General features: G+C 50.0%; 1 protein-coding gene across 5 annotated transcripts in view; it reads right to left on the reverse strand.

Annotated features, from left to right (window-relative positions):
• The window catches only part of LOC119168731 (sarcospan), a 209,091-nt gene that overhangs the window by 12,929 nt on the left and 173,560 nt on the right, over positions 1 to 22,602 (reverse strand). For all 5 annotated transcript variants that reach the window (XM_075865816.1, XM_075865815.1, XM_075865817.1 and 2 more), the window contains one exon: positions 14,763 to 14,957. In XM_075865816.1, the coding sequence (XP_075721931.1) occupies positions 14,763 to 14,957 (195 nt within the window). The remainder of the gene's footprint in view (positions 1 to 14,762; positions 14,958 to 22,602) is intronic.

The raw sequence follows: 22,602 nt of genomic DNA on the forward strand, positions 1-22,602 counted from the left end.
ACAAGAAATAAGACATTGCCATCATGAAGCTCTAGCACGAGGGCATGATATTATATATCAATGACTGCCTGGACATATCGGTATTACCGGAAATCAATTAGCCGATGATTCAGCCCGCTCAGCCCATGAAGGAACCCGTGCAGTCCCGATTCCTCTATCAAGGAATGATGCAGCAAGAGAACTTTACCTGCTGGTTCGAGATCTCACACGCACGTTCTGGTCGTCTACCAGCTTCCAAAGGTGTCAATTTAATGAACTGGATCCTTTGCTCAAGCTAAAGCTACCATCACAACTTTCCCGCTGCAATGCGACACTGTTATGCCGCCTTTGGTTGGGTGTTGCATTTACAAAGGTGTACTCTTTTCGCATTGGTATGGCAGACACTCCTACATGCGACTATTGCGGAGCTGAAGAGACTATCGAACACGTCCTGTGCAGCTGCGCTTGCTACGACACACAGCGATGCCAGCTCCGGATGGTTTTGAATCAACTTGACCCCGGACCATTTTGTGTGCAGAAGATACTAGGCCCTTGGGCATCTGCCTCAGTTGCGCAGAAAGCAACTAAAGCACTGCTACTTTACCTAAAGTCAACAAACCTGAGCGACCCTCCTGTAGACTGTGTGTGCTCCCCGAGTGTGCTCGTGATTGTGTGTACCTTCTCATCTCTCTGCAACCTCTTTTCTCCCCTTTATCCCTTCCCCAGTGCAGGGTAGCAAACCGGATGTGCGTCTGGTTAACCTCCCTGCCTTTTCTTGCATCTTTATCTCTCTCTCTCATATTTTTGGGCACGTAAACTGTTATTGAAATAATTGTAGCCGTTTCTAGCGTATTACGTTAAGACTCACATGCACCATTTACTCTACCTTACTGACCTATGAGAATCGTTCTACATCATGACACCCCAGAAGTCCCCATCACGGACATATGTACAGCCTTTGTTGCCGGCCTAACCAAAGGCCATCTTGAGACACAGCCAAGCAAGTCACTGCTGGACCACCGCCCACAAACCAATGGCCTCATTGGCCGCTTCAATAGGACTATCGCCGACATGCTGGTATAATTGGTCGACGTGGAGCACAAGCTGTTGAATGCCATCAATCCGTACGTGGCCTTTGAATTAGCCCACGGCCATGCGAAAACGGCACATATGGTGTCGTACAAGTTGGCTCACAGGAGGAGCCCGGCGACGACGCTCGATGCCATGCTGCCGAAGAACGCCACCGACGAAGAAAACCTCAACTGCCTTCAGCGTCCGCTTTCAGCGTGCCAAAAAAACAAAAACAAAACAAAAACAGCAGACAACTCGCCCGACTGCGCATGATGGACTATCGAAACACTGACAGCCTTCGTTACAACCTTCGAGAACTTCAAATAGAATAAAAAGATTACGGCATATCCACGGAGTGAATGATAATAAGTGGAGCGAAGCGACGTCCATCCGTTCATCTGTCTGGCTGTCATCTGTCTGTCTGTGCGTATGCTTATCTGTCTGGCTCTCTGGTTGTCAGTCTGTCTGTCCACCCGTCCATTCATGCCTCCATCCGTGGGTCCGTGCACGCGTCCATCCGTGCTTTCGTCCATCCTTCTGTCCATCCGTCCATTCATGCGTACGTCTGTCTGTCTATCTGTTTGTCTGATACGCCCGGCGCCAGACGAGGTTAGACTAAGAGGAGCTTTGCTCTAGAACCCGAGGATCATATTTTGGACTGGACACCTATACACCGATGCGGACTCTGCGAGAAGCTTATTCGATACTTTATACAAGTATTTATAAGTCACGGTGCATTTGACTATGAGGTCGTCTCGGAGGGCATTGTTGTAAATTGTGTAGAAGACGAGGGGCGATGTTATCATCGTCGGGGAATTAGATCAATGTTGGCAATATAGAAGTGGTTGACGGGTCAGCTTCGCTATGGGGACGGCGCATTGTCCTTTTCTCCACATAAGATGTTGCAAATTGTGTAGAGGGTAAGGAGCTACATTATCATCATCGTGGATGAAGGCAGTGCATTCGGAATAAAGAAGAAGTCAATGGGTGGTCTTTTTGGCGAATACCTCAAAGTGGGTACGTGCATGTATCAAGGAAAGCAAAGCAAAGTGAAGCAAAGGCTTCGTGATGGCCACGGCGGCTCATTTTTTGTCAACATTTTGGCGCACGAAACCCGGGAGCCTCTCCTTCGGAGACTTCCCTGAACGTAACGACCATGGTGACCACTGAGATTTTCGGAAGAAGCGCGGCTCGATCAGAATTGGTGTCACCCGAGCCTTAACTGCTAGCTGACCTGCTGTTAGCGGACCTGCTCGCAGCAACCGGATTTTGACGCCTCTCAGATTAACGGCCGTAGTGCACAGGCACTCCCGGTAGCAAAGCAAGTGCATTTAAACTCAAGCTGCACTCTCGGTGCGTTCGATTCTCCTTGCCCCCCCCCCCCCCCTGAGATGATGTTGAATAATCATGCAGATCAGAGCTACCAGGAGTAGTCCAGACTTCATCGATGCGTGCGAGTCGTCTTGGCCCCCCCGTGGGAGGATGTTGCAGAATATTCTCTTGGAGCGAGCCAGACTATCCCAGAGGACGAAGTGGGGACAATTACGCTCTAAAAAAGACAGCTTTGGCTGCAATTCGAACGAACGGGTCGTCTCCGAATAACGTCTGTGGACCGGTTATTTTGTTACTGGCACGATGAACTCTCAGCAGCGCCGGGTGTGCCCCGAGCTCGTACATGCGGCGCGCTTGAGCCCTATTAGGTGCGTTAGGGAACCTAAGGAGTGTTTGTAGTTTCAGATCGATTAGATATTTTCTTCTCTCGTACTGCGTGCTTTTCTTTCGCTTCTATGTCCTGTTCCAACAATTGGGGCATAGATATTTCAGAAGGGGGCAGTGCCGTGGATGCTTATGACATGATTTATACGTATTCGGGTGTGCGCCACCACTGTTGAGCGGTTAGGGTGCTCGATCGTGGGTTCAATCCGGCTGTAGTTTGATGCAGGCGTAAAGGATCGTGTGCTCTGCGAAGTCAGTGCACGTTAAAAAACACCATCTATATGGTCGAAATTTCCGCAATGCCCTACTCAGGCAGCTTCATAATCCCATCGTTGTTTTGGTATGTTAAACTGCTCTTAATATTTCTCGTGTATTCATGCTTTCCGCTCAAGGAAGGAAGGAAAGAAGGAAGGAAGGAAGGATAGTAAGTAAGCTGTTGTCAATGCTTAACGCAGAACAGGCCACAATTTTTGGGAAGCCTCGCTATTGTTTGAGCTCATTATGATAAACTAACACGCAGGATGCGAATGTTAAAGCTTATTCAAGGACTTACGTGAGAACCAGTGATAAGGCTCAAATGTGCTATGCCGCATTACAAATGCGGCATGATGCCGACACCCTTCACCACAGGTCAGATTACTTGACCGGAAGCGAATGTTGACACAGCTATTACTGTACAGGCTTAACTGCTTGCACTTTGAACCTTTTAACTTTTTGGGCACATGTTCGGGATATGAAAATTTTTGTTCGGAACACTCCAACTGATACCTTCGTCAACGTCACGACATCGAGAGGATATTCCCATCAGCGTACCGTAAAGTGTCCTTCGTTTTGGATAATACTGACACCTGCGTTTTATTGCGAGTTCCAACGTTATGGGGAAGAAGTTACCCTTTAAGGGCCAATGCAGCCGGTAATCCTGCTAAACCCACAATGTGGATACAACTATTACACTAACAAAATCAAGTTGACACATCTTTTAACACTTAGCTTTAATTTGTAGTGGACCGTGTGCTTATCGTCCGCGAAATGCGTATATACTGAGAAGCTTTGGCTTTTGTCACGCGCCAAACAAATGTTTATGTGTGCGGGGTCTCCTGCTCCAACCGCTTGGTGCTTCGGACGGGATCCGCGCGAACAACCTACGCAAACTAGAAATAAAAAAATGCAACGTAGCCAATCACAAGGTTCCCATAAACTAATTTTGACGAGGCAAGGGATCAGCCGAATTCTTTAGTTCTAGGACTTGAACGACATGCAATGATAATATGTCAGCAGCTTTCAACATGTCCTCAGTGTTTTTAAATCGAAGTGAGCAACCGCAATTTCTACAGTCAACGCTTGGATGCCCTGGTAGCACGTTAGCTGCGTTGGATGTGTATTCTTTTCATCTATCACTTAGGGATATCTTCCTGTTTGTACTTTCTATGATGATCCGCAAGACAAAGAAATAGCGTAAATCACGTTATACAGCCAATCTGTCGAGACAAAGTTCGCCATAGTTGCCCGCCGCCTGCTACCGCTGCCACTGTCACCGATGTCCGTGTGCACGAGCGCGCAAAATGAGGGAAACAAAATGAGGTAATAAAAACAACCAGAACACAATAGAATACAATCCTGAGTCCGCTGCGTGCCAGCCGAGCAATCTAAGACTGAGTCATGCTGATGTTTGAAACTCTGTTTCAAACTGGCCTTAGGCAGGCTTCATGTCGGGAAAGGAATCTCGTTAATGTAACAAAGCGTTTTACAACCGAAAAACGGCAAAAAGAAAAAAAACAGGCGTCACGTTATGAAAATTGCGTCACGAGTGGTTCGTCGAATGCTCGAACCCATTAAAGACGCTCTAGGCATAATTCTTTATTGTGGTCAGCCACAGCATCAAAAATTTTCACAAAATTTCTTGCGTGTGTGCAGCGGGCACCACAATTTTCTGAAGAATCTCGAACGGTGGCGCAGTGAATGTCTCCCTACTACACAAAAAATATAATGATGAATGGCGTAGTGGGTACTCCGCAAGTGTGCTCGTGGAAGTTACCCAAAGATTGTTGAAAAAGGCTGTGAGCCATGCGATGAGTAGAAGAAAAAGAAAGGCTATGAGAGGCCGCTCTTCCAGCTTTCGCCGGAACTATGGGCGAGGTGTTTCTGCGTGTAGGTATAGCCGAACGAAAGGTGTCTCTCAAGGCTATGTTCGCTCACCAGTTTTATTGAACATTTTGTTAAGTTGAATACCACTGTGCCATAACGTACAAGTAAATATGTATGCAGATAGTTCTGTGTTTCGCGCGTCTGACCGTGAATTTCATTTACTATATTCAACTTTACCGTCAGATTTAGCAACACCGGAATCGTCGTTTGATATATGAAAATAAGTGTTAGGAAAGGGCTATATTGTTTTTCTGTCAGCACTGCCAGTTATTATTTTTCTTTAAAATTATCAGGAAACAATTACCCTTAATTGACTATGTTAAATATCTCGGTGTAATGTACGAAGAAAGACTGAACTGCTGTAGTCATATTGAACATAATAGAAATCTACGTGCACTTTTGGGATGATAAGCAGACTTGGCTGTCTTCTTTCCGGTCTAGGCAAAGATGCGCTGATTATGATTTGCTGCATGTATGCTCACTCGATTCTTGAATTTGGTTGTGTATTCCCTGGCGGACCATCATACAACATAAACCCCTTGAATCCTATAGAGCGAGAGGTATTTGGCAGTTGTATGTGTGCCAAAATTTACAGCTAACTTCGTTTCGTATCAAGAAGCTGAGATACCCACTCTGGCTGGCTGGTTCCGTTCTTTAACAGTTGAAACTTCTTTAAGTTTTTCTGAGTCCCTTTTAGGAGCCATCAGTTCGTATTTTTCGCCATACCCAGTATTTTAACACGACAGTGTTTCATGCCGGGGTCCACCGTGGCTCCGCAGGCGTACTTTCATCACGAAAGTGATGTAGGAAAGTATATTGCAAGAGATTAAAAAAAAAAAAACAGAAGGCAAGCATCTGTCCAGCGGAACTGCACCAGCAATCTCTCGTTTGTAAGTGTGACGCGCTAAGCACTTCGGCACAGAAAATACACTATCTTGTATGCCAATGGCAAACCATTTATATACACCATAAATCGTTTGGCAGTCCTCAGCGCTTGAAAATGTTGGTGGCTTTACGTTATCAGTGGCAAGATGGGACGACAGCCTCGCGTTGGGTGCGCTCCAAAGGTCGTCGTCTCCACGAAGCACCCCCTCCATGGAGCGCAGCCTCTCCTGTCCGCGCGCTCATCAGATTCATTGTTCGGAAGAGTATGAAGGTTACTTCGCACGCTATCAGGACCGTGTTTACGAAAGGAGTGCACTGCCTACACAAGACACTAGAAGAATCGGGACAGTTTGGGCTTGTCCTGTCTATCTTGCCGGCTTGTTTTGTGCGCCTTTCTTTTTGTTTGAACAGCACGTTTAAGTGTCGAGCTGTTACAGTTGCTAGTCCGCGCTCGTCTTGTGTATGAAAATTTAGTGCGTGCTTTCTGCTTGATGTGGCACTGCAGTTTCGAGCTTCTTTCCGTTCCCGACCTGACTTAGGAACTTGTTGGTATTGCTGAAACAATGCACTATAAGCGCTAAACTACCCCTGTAACGAGAATTTTCACTTTCGTGTTATGTTGATTCATATATAGTTAGATGAGCCACGTTTTTTTATCAATGAGCTTTGGTACCGTGTTTATAAACCTCAAGCATTTTTTGTTCAAGCCCTACTAGATGCTTTAAATGTTAATTCATTCGAGATCATTCCATCAGGCAAACCCATCGGCACTGTGCAAATAGAACACGATGATATCTTTCTAACGAATGCTAAACATTTGCCGTCTAGGTTTTTGATTTGCTTATTGGAACACCTGTATCCATTATGAACTAATAGTGTTATCGCCATAAATACATCTATGAGTGACGAGAAAGCAGGTGTGGAATTTCTTTTCACTTATTGTCCTGGTCATTTTCATAACGCCTCCCAGAATCTACATCAGTATTCGAAGTGTAATGAACAGCTGTTATTCTAGATCTTCGAAAAATTCCTGCGACTCATTCGACAGCTGTGATAGCGACTGATTTGTATTCCGAGAGTTCATTCTATTCTTATTATCGTCACTTGTATGAGCTGTAACAAGTACATTTAAATCATTGACCTCAGCAAACAGCCGTTTAGGGTGGTTGATATGGGTTCCAGGTGAACGTGGTATCTTTACGTATAGTTGAGGTGGCTGACTTTCTCGCGCGAGCTTCTTTTAATGGTCCGATTGAGCTGGTCATGCCTCTCAAAGCTTACAGTAAAGCAGTGAGGTTCAGAAAACTAATTTACGATGCCTTATACTATCGCTTAATTTCTACGTAAACCACTGTGGTCAGGTATTTTCTCCCTTGTGGTCTAGCTGTAACAAACTTCAAATTATTGACCATGTTCTACTAACATTTCGCCGCTTCAAGAATCGTCAAAAATGTTTTCACATTTATTCTGTCCCTTGGGGCTGCTTTTCATTGGAACCGAGTAACAGGAACGTGGGCGGAGCCCTCTGCGAATTGATGTGTCCTTAGTCAACGATCAACTCTCTTTCTAAACCAAGCTAAAATTTAGCATTTTATTGTTGCACTGCAATATTTCAACCAAATAAATAATGAAGCAATATGAATATTTCTAATCGATTCGAAAAGTTAAAATACCTCTTTTCGTTCTCTTCTTTTTTGTTCCAAAATTAACATATTTTGTTAAAAACCGACAAAAAATCACGTTTCATTTTATCCTGTACAATATTTATTTGTTCACTTACAATACCTCCGGCTCCCCGGCCAATTCCCCTTAGAGGCTAAGAGCCAGACTATAAGTACAAGCAAGCAAGCAAGCTATCGCTGCGACTGTGCTGCACGTTCCGCACAGGCCTGGCAGTTTTTCCGCATACTGCACAAATATGTCGCCATGTTTTTTTTTACTCTACGCAGGTATCGTACTTTCTTGATCATTACCCGATTTAACGAAAGTGGCATGAGAGCATCTAGATATTTATTGTACGGATTGTGGTTGCACGCCTCGATTTGAAAATATTGTTACGAGGCAGTGAGCAAGGCTCCGCCGTCGTAGACGAATCGACGAAGAAGAAGCGGACTCGTTGCGTGAGATCCTGGCAGCCCTGGGTGTCTATCTACCTGTAAATATTGCAAATATGCTCGTTTATCTCTTCCGCTTTTTTGTAATCTCCGTGACAATAATATGGTCCTGTGAAAACGAGATGAAAGATTAGCAAGAGAGGTTGCTGAAGCAATAGAGATAAAAAATGCTGGGGGAGTGCTGTGTCAGCATGCCATATGTTGTCTGAGGAAGTTGTCATATTTCGGACATGAACCACTTTGTATGCGCTGTTTAGGTGAGTACGAGATGGTCTGTCGTATGTTTTTTCATCTTCTGTGTTCTGTTTATTAATTCAGTATTTACCGTGCCCAGCTACACTGAATGTATTTTGAGTTGTTATTGCGCCTCTCGTAGGAGTCGTTATTGTTTTTTATTTTCGTTGGAAGTATTTATGATTGATAATTTGTGCGGTTTAACGTCCCAAAACCATCCTATGATTATGAGAGATGCCAAACTATAGGGCTCCAGAAATTTCTACCACATGGGGTTCTTTAACATGCACCCAAATCTGAGCACACGGGCCCACAACGTTTCCGCCTCCATAGAAAATGCCGCCGCCGCAGCAAGGATTTTGTTTTGTGCTGTTTCACCACATTTTTATCAACAATACACATTTATTTCTTCACATTGTCAGACTCTGAAGGTGCTTCCCTCTCTATTTATGCATAATTGTTAGTTCAGCAACTCATCTCTATATTGTCACGGGGTCGTGACGTGGCCGAAGACAGGAGACTTCTTGTTGGGATTTAGCTGTTTATTTGGGCGAACCTGTGCCCGGTAAACAGAAAGTCCAATTAAAGCAGCAGTCTCGCACAGATAGCAGTCTCAGACTGATAGCGGCGAACGGAGCGTCGGCCTTCGATCAACAACTGACAAGCGGCGAAGCGCGTCGGCACTTATACTCCCGCCGTCGAATGTTCTAGCGCTATTGCTGGCGGCGGCGTACGTTCCAGAACAATCTGTACCATTCGCGCAGTGGGCGTGATCTTATCGAAATGATCTACTACAGTCCGGAACCCTCTCGAAAACTGCAGGCGCGGTTTGCGCTGAGAATCGTGTGGTGTTTTGAGACGATAACAAAAACTTGGGAAATGGAACGTGGCATTGCCCCCCTCTGAAAAAGGCATCGTCTCGATGCTTTAACTAAAGATGAAGGTACAATAATAATGCAAGAAAGTACAATGAATAAAGTACGATACAACAATAATACAAAAAAAAACACTGTTTCAGTTTGTTAACGCGCATGAAACGGCTTGAGGCGTGCGACATGGACGACTTCAGGTCGCGATCGGCGTCGTTGAGAGTTCGTGATGCCGTCGGGGACAACCTCGTAATCAAGTGGGCCGAGACGTCGAACCACCCTGTACGGTCCGAAGTACCGTCGCAGAAGCTTTTCACTTAGTCCACGTCGGCGTATCGGCGTCCACACCCAAACACGTTCACCGGGCTGGTATTCCACGAAGCGTCGTCGAAGGTTGTAACGGTGGCTGTCGGTCGTCTGTTGATTCTTGATACGGAGCCGCGCAAGTTGTCGGGCTTCTTCGGCGCGATGAAGGTACTCGCTCACATCGAGGTTTTCTTCGTCGGTGACGTTGGGTAACATGGCATCGAGCGTCGTTGCCGGGCTCCTTCCGTAGACCAATTTGTATGGAGATATCTGCGTCGTCTCCTGCACCGCCGTGTTGTATGCGAAGGTCACATACGGAAGAATGGCATCCCACGTCTTGTGTTCGACATCGACGTACATTGACAGCATGTCGGCGATCGTCTTGTTAAGCCGCTCGGTGAGGCCGTTGGTCTGTGGGTGGTACGCTGTCGTCCGGCGGTGGTTTGTTTGGCTGTATGCCAAGATCGCTTGAGTTAAGTCGGCAGTGAATGCCGTTCCTCTGTCGGTGATAAGGACCTCCGGGGCGCCGTGACGTAGGACGATATTTTCGACGAAGAACTTAGCTACCTCGGATGCACTGCCTTTTGGCAGGGCTTTTGTCTCGGCGTAGCGGGTGAGGTAGTCGGTAGCTACCACGATCCACTTGTTTCCGAAAGCCGACGTCGGGAACGGCCCCGGTAGGTCCATACCAATCTGCTGGAAAGGTCGGCAAGGTGGATCAATTGGCTGCAGAAGTCCCGCTGGCCTTGTCGGCGGTGTCTTGCGTCGCTGACAGTCCCGGCATGTTCTCACATAACGAGTGACGTCGGTGGTAAGACGCGGCCAGTAGTACCTGTCTTGTATCCTCGCGAGCGTGCGAGAAACACCGAGGTGCCCTGCCGTCGGATCGTCGTGCAGGGCCTGCAGGAGTTCTGGTCGCAGAGCTGAAGGCACCACAAGGAGATACTTAGCCCGAAGCGGTGAAAAGTTTTTCTTTTGTAGAAGACCGTTTCGTAGAAAAAACGACGCAAGTGCGCGCTTGAATACCTTCGGGACTTCGGCGGTCCTGCCTTCGAGGTATTCTATTAGGGCCTTAAGTTCCGGGTCGGCCCGCTGTCGTTCAGCGAAGTCGTCGGTAGTTATCGTTCCCAAGAAGTAGTCGTCATCCGGGTCGTCGGGTAGCGGTTGGTCGACAGGCGCACGAGATAGACAGTCGGCGTCGGAGTGTTTTTTGCCAGACTTGTAAATGACAGTAATGTCATATTCTTGAAGTCTCAGGCTCCATCGTGCGAGGCGACCTGAAGGGTCCTTCAAAGTGGCTAGCCAACACAAGGCGTGGTGGTCGCTCAACACTTTGAAGGGCCTGCCGTAGAGGTATGGGCGAAATTTCGACGTAGCCCAGATGATGGCGAGGCACTCTTTTTCTGTTGTGGAATAATTTGCTTCTGCTTTGGATAGCGATCGGCTGGCGTAACTAATAACCCTTTCAAGTCCGTCAGCCCTCTGCACAAGAACAGCGCCAAGACCTACGCTGCTTGCGTCAGTATGTATTTCTGTCTCGGCGAATTCGTCGAAATGGGCAAGTAACGGAGGCGTCTGGAGGCGATGTTTAAGCTCCTGGAAAGCGTGTTCCTGTGGCGTTTCCCACTTGAACTCCACGTCGGCCTTGGTAAGGTTAGTGAGAGGATCGGCGATGCGGGCGAAGTTTTTCACGAACCGCCTATAATAGGCGCACAGGCCCAGAAATCGGCGCACGGCTTTCTTGTCAGTGGGCGGCGGGAATTCGGCGATGGCGGCTGTTTTCCGTGGATCAGGACGAACTCCAGACTTGCTGATAACGTGCCCCAGAAACAAGAGCTCTTCGTACGCAAATCTGCACTTTTCTGGCTTCAGTGTGAGTCCGGAAGTCTTGATGGCTTGAAGTACAGCTTCAAGGCGCCGAAGATGCTCGTCGAAACTCGAGGAAAACACGACGACGTCGTCCAAGTACACAAGGCAAGTCTGCCACTTCAATCCTGCCAGTACTGTATCCATAACGCGTTGAAAAGTTGCAGGCGCTGAGCAAAGGCCGAAGGGCATCACCTTAAACTCGAAGAGGCCGTCCGGTGTTATAAACGCCGTCTTCTCTCGGTCTCTTTCGTCGACTTCGATTTGCCAATAGCCAGTCTTGAGGTCCATTGACGAAAAGTACTTGGCGTTATGGAGCCGATCAAGTGCGTCATCTATTCGTGGGAGAGGATACACGTCCTTTCTTGTGATTTTGTTCAGGCGGCGATAATCGACGCAGAAACGTAGGGTCCCATCCTTTTTCTTCACTAACACCACGGGGGATGCCCATGGGCTCTTGGACGGCTGGATAATGTCATCCCGCAGCATTTCATCAACTTGTCTCTTGATGGCCTCACGTTCTCGCGTCGAAACCCTGTACGGACTCTGACGGAGTGGTCTGGCATTTTCTTCTGTTATGATGCGATGTTTCGTGATTGGGGTCTGCCGAATTTTCGATGACGACGAAAAGCAATCTTCGTATTGCAGGAGCAGGGCGTTGAGCTTTTCTTGCTTATCGTTCGGAAGTCTGGGATTGACGTCGAAAGCTATGGGAGGGGCTTGGTTCCTCTGAGCAGGTTCCGCAGAATCGGCGAGGGCGAAACTACTGGTGGCTTCGACAATTTCTTCGATGTATGCGACCGTTGTTCCTTTATTCACATGTTTGTACTCATTGCTGAAATTTGTGAGCATAACCGTTGCTTTGCCTCCCCGCAACTCTGCAATTCCTCTTGCGACGCAAATATTTCGGGTGACCAACAGATGCTGACTGCCTTCAACGACGCCTTCGAAGTAAGGTGATTCAGGAGCGCCGACTGAAATAATGACGCTTGAGCGAGGCGGAATGGTGACTTGTTCTTCCAGCACATTCAAGGCATGGTGTCCAGACGGCGTGCGCGGCGGTAGTGCTTCTTCTGTGGATAACGTTATTGACTTTGTTTTTAGGTTGATGACAGCACCATGGAGGCATAAGAAGTCCATGCGAAGGATGACATCTCTCGAGCAACGCTGTAGGACTACGAAGTCTGTAGGATAAATACGGCGGTTAATGGTGACTCTCGCTGTGCAGATTCCTGTAGGCGTCACGAGATGACCTCCGGCTGTGCGGATTTCAGGGCCTTTCCAAGCTGTCCTAACTTTATTTAACTTCGCGGCGAACGAACCACTGAAGACAGAATAGTCGGCTCCAGTATCGACGAGAGCGGTCACACTGCGGCCGTCGATAAGAACGTCGAGGTCGCTAATTCGCCGTCTCGCATTACAGTTAGGGCGTGGCGTCGGGTCACGGCTGCGTCGGCTTGCTCCGCTGCTTCCATGTTGCGTCGTCAGGCCACCTTCGGTAAGTGAGCTTTCACTGTCAGGGCTTTGCCTGGTTGGCGTTGTGTTCGGAAAGCTCCGTCGCGGCGTCGTCGTCGTCGGAGGATCTTCGGTAGTTCGTCGCACAGCAACCGCACCTCCACCGGTTGCTGCCCTTAGTTTCCCGGATACGGGCTAGGAGACCGGCCCCGCGTTGGGCCAGAGTACTGTCGGTGGTGAGGTGACGTGCGGCGGCTGGGCGACGGAGAACGCGAAGGGCTTCGTGGTGTCCACCGAGTTCCTGTCAGGTAGTCGGCGATGTCACGTGGTCGTTCTCCTGGCTGTGGGCGCGGTGCATTGACGGCGAAGCCACGCAATCCCATCTGTCGGTACTGGCAACGGCGGTATGTGTGTCCGGCCTCGCCGCAGTGGTAGCAGAGCGGGCGATGGTCAGGGGTGCGCCAGACGTCAGTCTTCCTCGGTGCACTGCGCTGGGCCGCTGGCGAACGGTATGACGTCGGTGGGGGTGGTGGCGGCGGTGGCGTCTGTCGACGGAAGTGCGATGGGGCGGCGTTTTGGCGTGGACGGGGAGGAGCGTTGTGGCGCAGTGCAGCGGCGTAGCTCATAGCTTCCGGCTCGGGCAGCGGTGCGTGGGGAATTTGAAGCGATTGCCGAACTTCTTCTCGCACAATGTCGGGGATCGAATCCACTTGAGGCTGCGCCGAAGGCAACAGCTTGCGCAGCTCTTCCCGCACGATCGCTCGGATCGTTTCACGCAGGTCTCCGGAGTTACTGGCTTGAGCAGCAGCGCAGTCTGCAGTCAGGCGACGATTATACTGTCTGGTGCGCATGTCCAGGGTCTTCTCAATGGTGGTCGCTTCGGCTACAAATTCTTGGACGGTTTTCGGTGGGTTTCTTATCAGCCCCGCGAAGAGCTCCTGTTTGACCCCTCGCATGAGGAAACGAACTTTTTTCTCCTCAGGCATGTCTGGGTCAGCGTGACGGAATAGTCGGGTCATTTCTTCTGTGAAAATGGCGACATTTTCATTTGGTAGCTGAACCCGGGTCTCTAATAAAGCTGCGGCCCTCTCTTTTCGAGCGACGCTCGCGAACGTTTGCAGGAATGCGCCGCAGAAAACATCCCACGTTCGGAGCGTGGACTCCCGATTTTCGAGCCAGGTCCTTGCGGTGTCTTCTAAATAGAAGAACACACGACGCAGCTTTTCGTCATGGTCCCAGTGGTTGAGGGCGGCCACACGGTCGTATGTCTCTAGCCAGGACTCCGGGTCTTCGAACGATGACCCATGGAAAATTGGTGGTTCCCTGGGTTGATGCATGACCATCGTGGGCTGGGACGCTGCGGTTGTCATTGTCGCTGCAGTCGCAGTCATGGCCTTGGTCTTCCGCGGCTTGTCGTGTAGAAGCCCGTTCTCCGGTGGTAGCCCTTGCTGTCGGCGGCTTGTTCGCTGCTCCTGGTTGGCGTCGGTGTCTTCTCCGCGACGTGGGCTGGGTTCACGGCTTGACGGGGGCGTCCGGTACATGAACGAAGCAGCACCTCCACCAAATGTCACGGGGTCGTGACGTGGCCGAAGACAGGAGACTTCTTGTTGGGATTTAACTGTTTATTTGGGCGAACCTGTGCTCGGTAAACAGAAAGTCCAATTAAAGCAGCAGTCTCGCACAGATAGCAGTCTCAGACTGATAGCGGCGAACGGAGCGTCGGCCTTCGATCAACAACTGACAAGCGGCGAAGCGCGTCGGCATTTATACTCCCGCCGTCGAATGTTCTAGCGCTATTGCTGGCGGCGGCGTACGTTCCAGAACAATCTGTACCATTCGCGCAGTGGGCGTGATCTTATCGAAATGATCTACTACAGTCCGGAACCCTCTCGAAAACTGCAGGCGCGGTTTGCGCTGAGAATCGTGTGGTGTTTTGAGACGATAACAAAAACTTGGGAAATGGAACGTGGCAATATTGCGGGAATTCTGCAAAACGCATCAGTTTTAAAACGAGCCTAACGTATGCAGCGTTTCTTTTTAGTGTGCCTTTGAGCGCGTGCTTGGTCAAAGAATGGGTTTCGTTTTCTGTGAACAGCACTGGCTAGACATCAGTGCCGCCTACCTGCAGGCATGTGACTCGTTCGTATCGGTAGAAGCGTGTCGATGCTTCGGCGAGGTAGCACAGGCACTGGCGACGCACTGGATCGTCGCTGCACAGCGTGTACCGGTCGATATAGAGCACCACGTGTAGCACCAGGAAAGCAGCAGCCACCAGGCAAAGCACACCGCTGACACTGCTCAAGGCAAAACTGGCTATCTGCATATAGAGGAATTTGGTGTTATGACTTTGTCAAACTTATTCTTTGCTTTCGCAAATCAACAGCGTCCCGTAACAGTTGTGCTTAGCTCAGAAATATGAGTCGGTGCCCTCATAATAGATTGCATATCTTCTCGTTTTGTTTTCATGCTAAACCTCAAATATATAAAACTATGTACGTATGATCACTTTGTCAACATTATTAAATAAAAATCCTGCACAAGAATTCACACCATTTCGTAGACGCTCAAGCTTCACCTAAAGAGTGATAACACAACAGGGCCTTTTTCGCTTTCCTTTTTTCTCGCTTGCTATATACGCTACGCTTCTCAGTTGACAACACAACCGGCCATGGATGTAAACAACGTCCGCGTTCGTGGCAATGGCAGTTTTAAATTATGCCAATCTCTCCTTGAACGCCGTATACATGTGAATTTGCAAAGTGCTAGCCATAATTCATCATTTTCAAGAGTAGCGAAGCACCTATACTATAACTTTAAACGGGAAAACGTGAACCTACACAGCTGGACACTTTAATTTTGTGGCTCGAGTCTTGCGTAGTTGGCACTTTGCCTCTTGACCGCTTATAATAGACGAGGACAGTATGAGCAATGAGAACATGTGCGATGACAAACCTTTGTCATCGCTACTCTAACTGTCTTTTTTTGTTCTTTAAGAGTGGCAGAGATGTCAAGCCATGCTGTGACTGATGATCAGAACTTAAACGCCTCTGCGCTTTGTAAGAGGTCGAGCTTCAAACAACCCACCCTTTACGTATTTCGCATGGTGCGACATCTTCGGCGATTCCGCGCTTATGCAAGGCAACATCACATGTGTTATCAGGGTTATGAGTGAAAATCTGCGCAACCAACACGTGGGAACAGAAGAGGGTGCGCACAGCGCTGAATAACACTGACGAGCTCACAATATAAAAATTAAATGAAAGAGTGGCTGATCCCCCTACATAGGAATGGTTATGACACGAAAGTGAAACGTTTTTTTTACAGCAGTTGTTGAGCGTTGCTTCAGACAGTAACAAATTTGAAAGTAACGTTGAGGGGGCAAGTAGCTCAGAACTTTGATGGATTGATATGGGGGGTTTAACGTCCCAAAACCACCATATTATTATGAGACACGCCATAGTGGAGGGCTCCAGAAATTTTGTCTACCTGGGGATCTTTAACTTGCACTCGAATCTGGGCACACGGGCCTACAGCATTTTTGCCTTCATCGAAAATGCAGCCGCGGCAGCCGGGATTCGATCCCGCCACGTGCGAATAAGCAGCCGAGTATATTAGCCACTAGACCACCACGGAGAGGCAGCTCGAAACCTTCAGCGCGCACCTCAAGCATAAAGCCTACACGAAATAAGCATACACAGCATGAACGCAGAATAACAAAATTTTCACAGCTTGACACTTAAAGCGCGCTGTTCAAACAGAAAGAAAGGCACATGAAACGGGCGCACAAGTATATACAGAACAAGTGTGAACAACTGTCACAGTTCGTCCTGCGTCGTGTGTCAGCAACGCGCTCCTTTTGGAAGGTCTAGTTCACACTGAAACATCCGCTTTCTACAGTGACCGAAATTTCCCTGCCGCCGAAACGCAGCGTCGTTCGCACTGGACGCGCCCCGCACCGCCGAATATGCCGTGTACTACGGGGCGAACGCAGGATGGACGCGCTGTCACCCGGTTGTTGTCGCGGCTCGCAAACGCTACTACGCTATCCGGTGGTGTATACTTCGACGATTATCGTACGCAAGAAGCAAGAAAAGACAGTACTGCTTACTTTGCTGGCTGTCTTGTAATGGATGTCTTGTAATGCACGAAGAGCAGGAAAACCACCGACGCCAGCGGCGTTGGTGGGTTCGTTTTGCTCTGCAACGCCGCAACAAGCTCGGTCAGGCCAACAGCAAGCTCGGTCACCTCTTTCACGGAATACGGAGGCGAAGTAGTCACAGAGTAGGTTAAACTCCCGTTGGTTTTAACATGCAGTTCCGTGCACTGCGGCATAACAAGTGAGTAGGGCTTGGCCGCCATTTTTCGAAATTCCTTGACTAGCGCTCCTATTGGTCTGCGGTGACCGATTCGGCGGCAGACGCCGCAAAAATCGGTCCGAGAGCGATCGGCACGGAGACGGCCCTTTCGGCGGATCTCGCCGCCGCCGAACCGAATTCGGAGCACTTTCGGCGGCCGGAATGCTCAGTGTGAACGCGGCCTAACGGCAGCTTGCAAAGTGACTTTCGTCGTCTCCCGAATTACGAGTATGATAAGCGCGCGCCCCGGAGACCATGCTCTGTGGAGGCGGCGCTTAGTGGAAGCGAGCGTGCCTAAAGCTAAAGTCCCTGAAAAATAAACTAAAGTAGCGCCATTCGTGTCAATGTGCAGACTCCTCTCCCCTCGCGTGCATTGCAGATAGTAAACAACGCTAGTTGAGGGGCCGTATGGCTCCTGGCCGCAAAGATGAGCTTGTGCTCATGTTTCCGTTAAAGCGCATCTGGGCGCTGCAGTTCTAGGCGATGCACCGAAAGAGTGATTGAGAAAGAAAAATAATATAAAAAGTAACGTTAAATACAACGATGTGACGTGTATATAAGCAAGTGGCATGCAGTGGCAAAAGACATCACCGCAAGCAGGCAATACTCAACGCGATAGCCCACCGTTTGCATGCAGACGCGCTCAGCGGTGTCGCTCTCGATGGCAGCGCCACTGCTGTCTGTGTGATAAACTCGGCGGTGCTAAGAATCTGCAGCACGACGCACAAGCATTTGTGAAGGTATCGCAAACGCCATTTTGTTTGTCCACTTTCGCGGTGTTTGTTTGTGGCTAGGCGTGCGCGCTTGGTATTGTTGTGTAGCCGGAGTTCGACCGCGCATGAGTGTGTGCACGGTAATCCTGCACGTTTCAGGATGCCGACCTGCTGTGCCAGCGGTTGCAAAAGCAGGTACAGCAGAGGAAAGAAGCTATTTTCGCTTCCGCGAGGAAAAGACAATGCCGCTCGGCAAGAAGTGTGGCTCCAGCGTATCGGAAGGACTGACTTGGACCCTGCATTGTCGCTTCTTTGTGAGGTGAGTACCGGCGAGCTAAACTCTATCGTGTCGCTTGTATTCGTGTTTACAGTGTTGCGGTACTGTCAAGCTCGAGCATCACACAAATAGAGTAACCGCGTCGATGGTAAACGTGCATGCCAGTTGAAACGCGTGCCGCGTTTAGTGCCGTGTAAACGTTGCGTCTCTGGCTTGATCCATGCCGACCGCGGCGGCTGCATTTTCGATTGAGGCGCAAATCTTGGGGCCTGTGTACTTAGCATTATATGCAGCAGTGCCCGAGCTGCCCAAGTGTCTGGCACATCCAGTGCGCCCGCGTGCTTTCGCATTCGTAGTTTCCTGGTGGACACTGCTGCTGTGGCTGCTGGGAGAGGAGGTAGAGGCGAAGGGGTGCGGTTGGTGCTACTTTATTTTTCAGGGACTTTACCTAAAGCGAGCTCGTCGCGCCATCTCACCACTGATAGCAGAAACGTGCTCAAGCTTCGAAGCTCTGACGACTGCGAAACCGTGCATGGTGTATATAGATAGCGTGCCGTTAGTGTTCCCGACAATGCACGGTCCGTGTCGTAGTGGTTAGGGCCGTGCGCTGAGGTTCAAGAGGTAGCTGGTTCGATTGGTCACGACGAATGCTTGCCTACGGTATTTCTTCCTGAAATTTCTGAATACATATTTTCAGTGTCACTTCCGTGACAGAAGTACCTGAGCAGAGCCGCGGTGGACCTCCGCACTTTCATGTGAAGAAATGAAACACTTTCTTGAAAAAAAAAAAAAACAAACAGGTTTGATGGCTCCGTCATATAAATAGCTAAAATACGAAAGTAAAACACGTCCTAAGAGCAGTTCAATATTCAGTGAGCAATAACAAAACACTAACTCATTTGCGATTTACTGAATATTTTTATAAGAGTGTTTGCGCAATGTGTATTGGTGTTTGAGAGCTATAATACCGCCTAACGTGGATGCGTCCCCATGAAGCTGAGTCATACATCACCATCTCGAAGGCTAAAATTCATCAATAATGATTAAATAGGCTTTTGAGGTCATAGGTGAATGCGGAACCAAAAAAAAGCGATGTGACAGGCAGAAGAACTCGACTTATTCGATGCCTAACATGGACCAAGATGCCTACTGGTTGCATGTTGGAGTTAAACGTCGAGGCCCGACCAGATAAAAACGCACTGCGCAATATGTCTTGTCTGGGGTATGCTATGATGTGGCATGGTATAATTTAAAGAACATTATTAAAGTCCTGGGGATCAGTACAGGACTCATGCTGGCTGCTCCCACTTCGGGACAGAGAGGCCAAGCCCCTCTGCCACCACACGGACCCTCTGTACAGCCCTGAGTTGTTCCACCAGCGCTCACGTCCTTTACATGTTCCGGCGTGATAGCCAGGTTTTTACTTATTTCTGTTATCATGGTTTTGTGCTTTGCTAATCCAGTTTCCATTGCGTCTAACTTGTTCATCATCACCACCTGACAATTTTGCAGACTTCTCAGGCAATCTGTTTGAGCAGCAGCACCATGACTTGACAAGTTTACCTGGACAATACCACCAGGACCGGGGTTTAGTTCCACGTTTCCAGCAAGGAGCAACACCAAGGCCAAATACTGCACACTATTAGAAAAAAGACGAAAGCGCCTTTTGGACACCCTCGCCCGGACATGTTTATACCCTCGTTTACACCCTTGCCTGTTTACACCCTCGCCCGGACACGGGAGCAGCAAACGCCATCGTGGGAGGAGCCGGCAATACTATAATGTTTGTTCGACTCTGAATGGAATAGTAGAGATTAACCTGCACAAACAAGAGCGATGTCAGCCGCTCGTCGGCAAGCGTGCCGGCTCCAGATCCCACGAATGCGTAGTGCTGCTCGCTTTATGTAGCCTCGTCCTTTGTCACGTGGTTCATTCCGCGCGTAGTTGGTCAGTCGCCCGTCGCTGTCAGCGTCCCCATCCTCGGAAGATCCACCGTGTGCGATCACCGGCAGCGTAAATTCACCACCGCATGCCGATGTAGCCCACGCGAAAGCCGATGTGGGCGACGACACAGGCATGCGCAGAAACGACGTCTCTTCGCCTTCAGCACCATTCAGGATCGTTGAACACAGGGCAGCAAAAAATCTGCACAAACAAGAGCGATGTCAGCTGCTTGTCGGCAAGCATGCCGGCTCTGAATCCCACGAATGCGTAGTGCTGCTCGCTTCATGTAGCCTTGTCCTTTGTCACGTGGTTCATTCCGCGCGTAGTTGGTCAGTCGCCCGTCGCTGTCAGCGTCCCCATCCTCGGAAGATCCACCGTGTGCGATCACCGGCAGTGTAAATTCACCACCGCATGCCGATCTAGCCCACGCGAAAGCCGATGTGGGCGACGACACAGGCATGCGCAGAAACGACGTCTCTTCGCCTTCAGCACCATTCAGGATCGTTGACCACAGGGCAGCAAAAAATCTGCACAAACAAGATCGATGTCAGCCGCTCGTCGGCAAGCGTGCCGGCTCCAGATCCCACGAATGCGTAGTGCTGCTCGCTTTATGTAGCCTTGTCCTTTGTCACGTGGTTCATTCCGGGCGTAGTTGGTCAGTCGCTCGTCGCTGTCAGCGTCCCCATCCTCGGAAGATCCACCGTGTGCGATCACCGGCAGTGTAAATTCACCACCGTATGCCGATCTAGCCCACGCGAAAGCCGATGTGGGCGACGACACAGGCATGGGCAGAAACGACGTCTCTTCGCCTTCAGCACCATTCAGGATCGTTGACCACAGGGCAGCAAAAAATCTGCACAAACAAGAGCGATGTCAGCCGCTCGTCGGCAAGCGTGCCGGCTCCAGATCCCACGAATGCGTAGTGCTGCTCGCTTTATGTAGCCTTGTCCTTTGTCACGTGGTTCATTCCGCGCGTAGTTGGTCAGTCGCTCGTCGCTGTCAGCGTCCCCATCCTCGGAAGATCCACCGTGTGCGATCACCGGCAGTGTAAATTCACCACCGCATGCCGATGTAGCCCACGCGAAAGCCGATGTGGGCGACGACACAGGCATGCGCAGAAACGACGTCACTTCGCCTTCAGCACCATTCAGGATCGTTGACCACAGGGCAGCAAAAAATCTGCACAAACAAGAGCGATGTCAGCCGCTCGTCGGCAAGCGTGGCGGCTCCAGATCCCACGAATGCGTAGTGCTGCTCGCTTTATGTAGTCTCGTCCTTTGTCACGTGGTTCATTCCGCGCGTAGTTGGTCAGTCGCCCGTCGCTGTCAGCGTCCCCATCCTCGGAAGATCCACCGTGTGCGATCACCGGCAGTGTAAATTCACCACCGCATGCCGACGTAGCCCACGCGAAAGCCGATGTGGGCGACGACACAGGCATGCGCAGAAACGACGTCTCTTCGCCTTCAGCACCATTCAGGATCGTTGACCACAGGGCAGCAAAAAATCTGCACAAACAAGAGCGATGTCAGCCGCTCGTCGGCAAGCGTGCCGGCTCCAGATCCCACGAATGCGTAGTGCTGCTCGCTTTATGTAGCCTCGTCCTTTGTCACGTGGTTCATTCCGCGCGTAGTTGGTCAGTCGCCCGTCGCTGTCAGCGTCCCCATCCTCGGAAGATCCACCGTGTGCGATCACCGGCAGTGTAAATTCACCACCGCATGCCGATCTAGCCCACGCGAAAGCCGATGTGGGCGACGACACAGGCATGCGCAGAAACGACGTCTCTTCGCCTTCAGCACCATTCAGGATCATTGACCACAGGGCAGCAAAAAATCTGCACAAACAAGAGCGATGTCAGCCGCTCGTCGGCAAGCGTGCCCGCTCCAGATCCCACGAATGCGTAGTGCTGCTCGCTTTATGTAGCCTTGTCCTTTGTCCCGTGGTTCATTCCGCGCGTAGTTGGTCAGTCGCTCGTCGCTGTCAGCGTCCCCATCCTCGGAAGATCCACCGTGTGCGATCACCGGCAGTGTAAATTCACCACCGCATGCCGATGTAGCCCACGCGAAAGCCGATGTGGGCGACGACACAGGCATGCGCAGAAACGACGTCTCTTCGCCTTCAGCACCATTCAGGATCGTTGACCACAGGGCAGCAAAAAATCTGCACAAACAAGAGCGATGTCAGCCGCTCGTCGGCAAGCGTGCCGGCTCCAGATCCCACGAATGCGTAGTGCTGCTCGCTTTATGTAGCCTCGTCCTTTGTCACGTGGTTCATTCCGCGCGTAGTTGGTCAGTCGCCCGTCGCTGTCAGCGTCCCCATCCTCGGAAGATCCACCGTGTGCGATCACCGGCAGTGTAAATTCACCACCGCATGCCGATGTAGCCCACGCGAAAGCCGATGTGGGCGACGACACAGGCATGCGCAGAAACGACGTCTCTTCGCCTTCAGCACCATTCAGGATCGTTGACCACAGGGCAGCAAAAAATCTGCACAAACAAGAGCGATGTCAGCCGCTCGTCGGCAAGCGTTCCGGCTCCAGATCCCACGAATGCGTAGTGCTGCTCGCTTTATGTAGCCTCGTCCTTTGTCACGTGGTTCATTCCGCGCGTAGTTGGTCAGCCGCCCGTCGCTGTCAGCGTCCCAATCCTCGGAAGATCCACCGTGTGCGATCACCGG

This window comes from Rhipicephalus microplus, chromosome 6, assembly GCF_043290135.1.
Source record: "Rhipicephalus microplus isolate Deutch F79 chromosome 6, USDA_Rmic, whole genome shotgun sequence".
Taxonomy (NCBI): domain Eukaryota; kingdom Metazoa; phylum Arthropoda; class Arachnida; order Ixodida; family Ixodidae; genus Rhipicephalus; species Rhipicephalus microplus.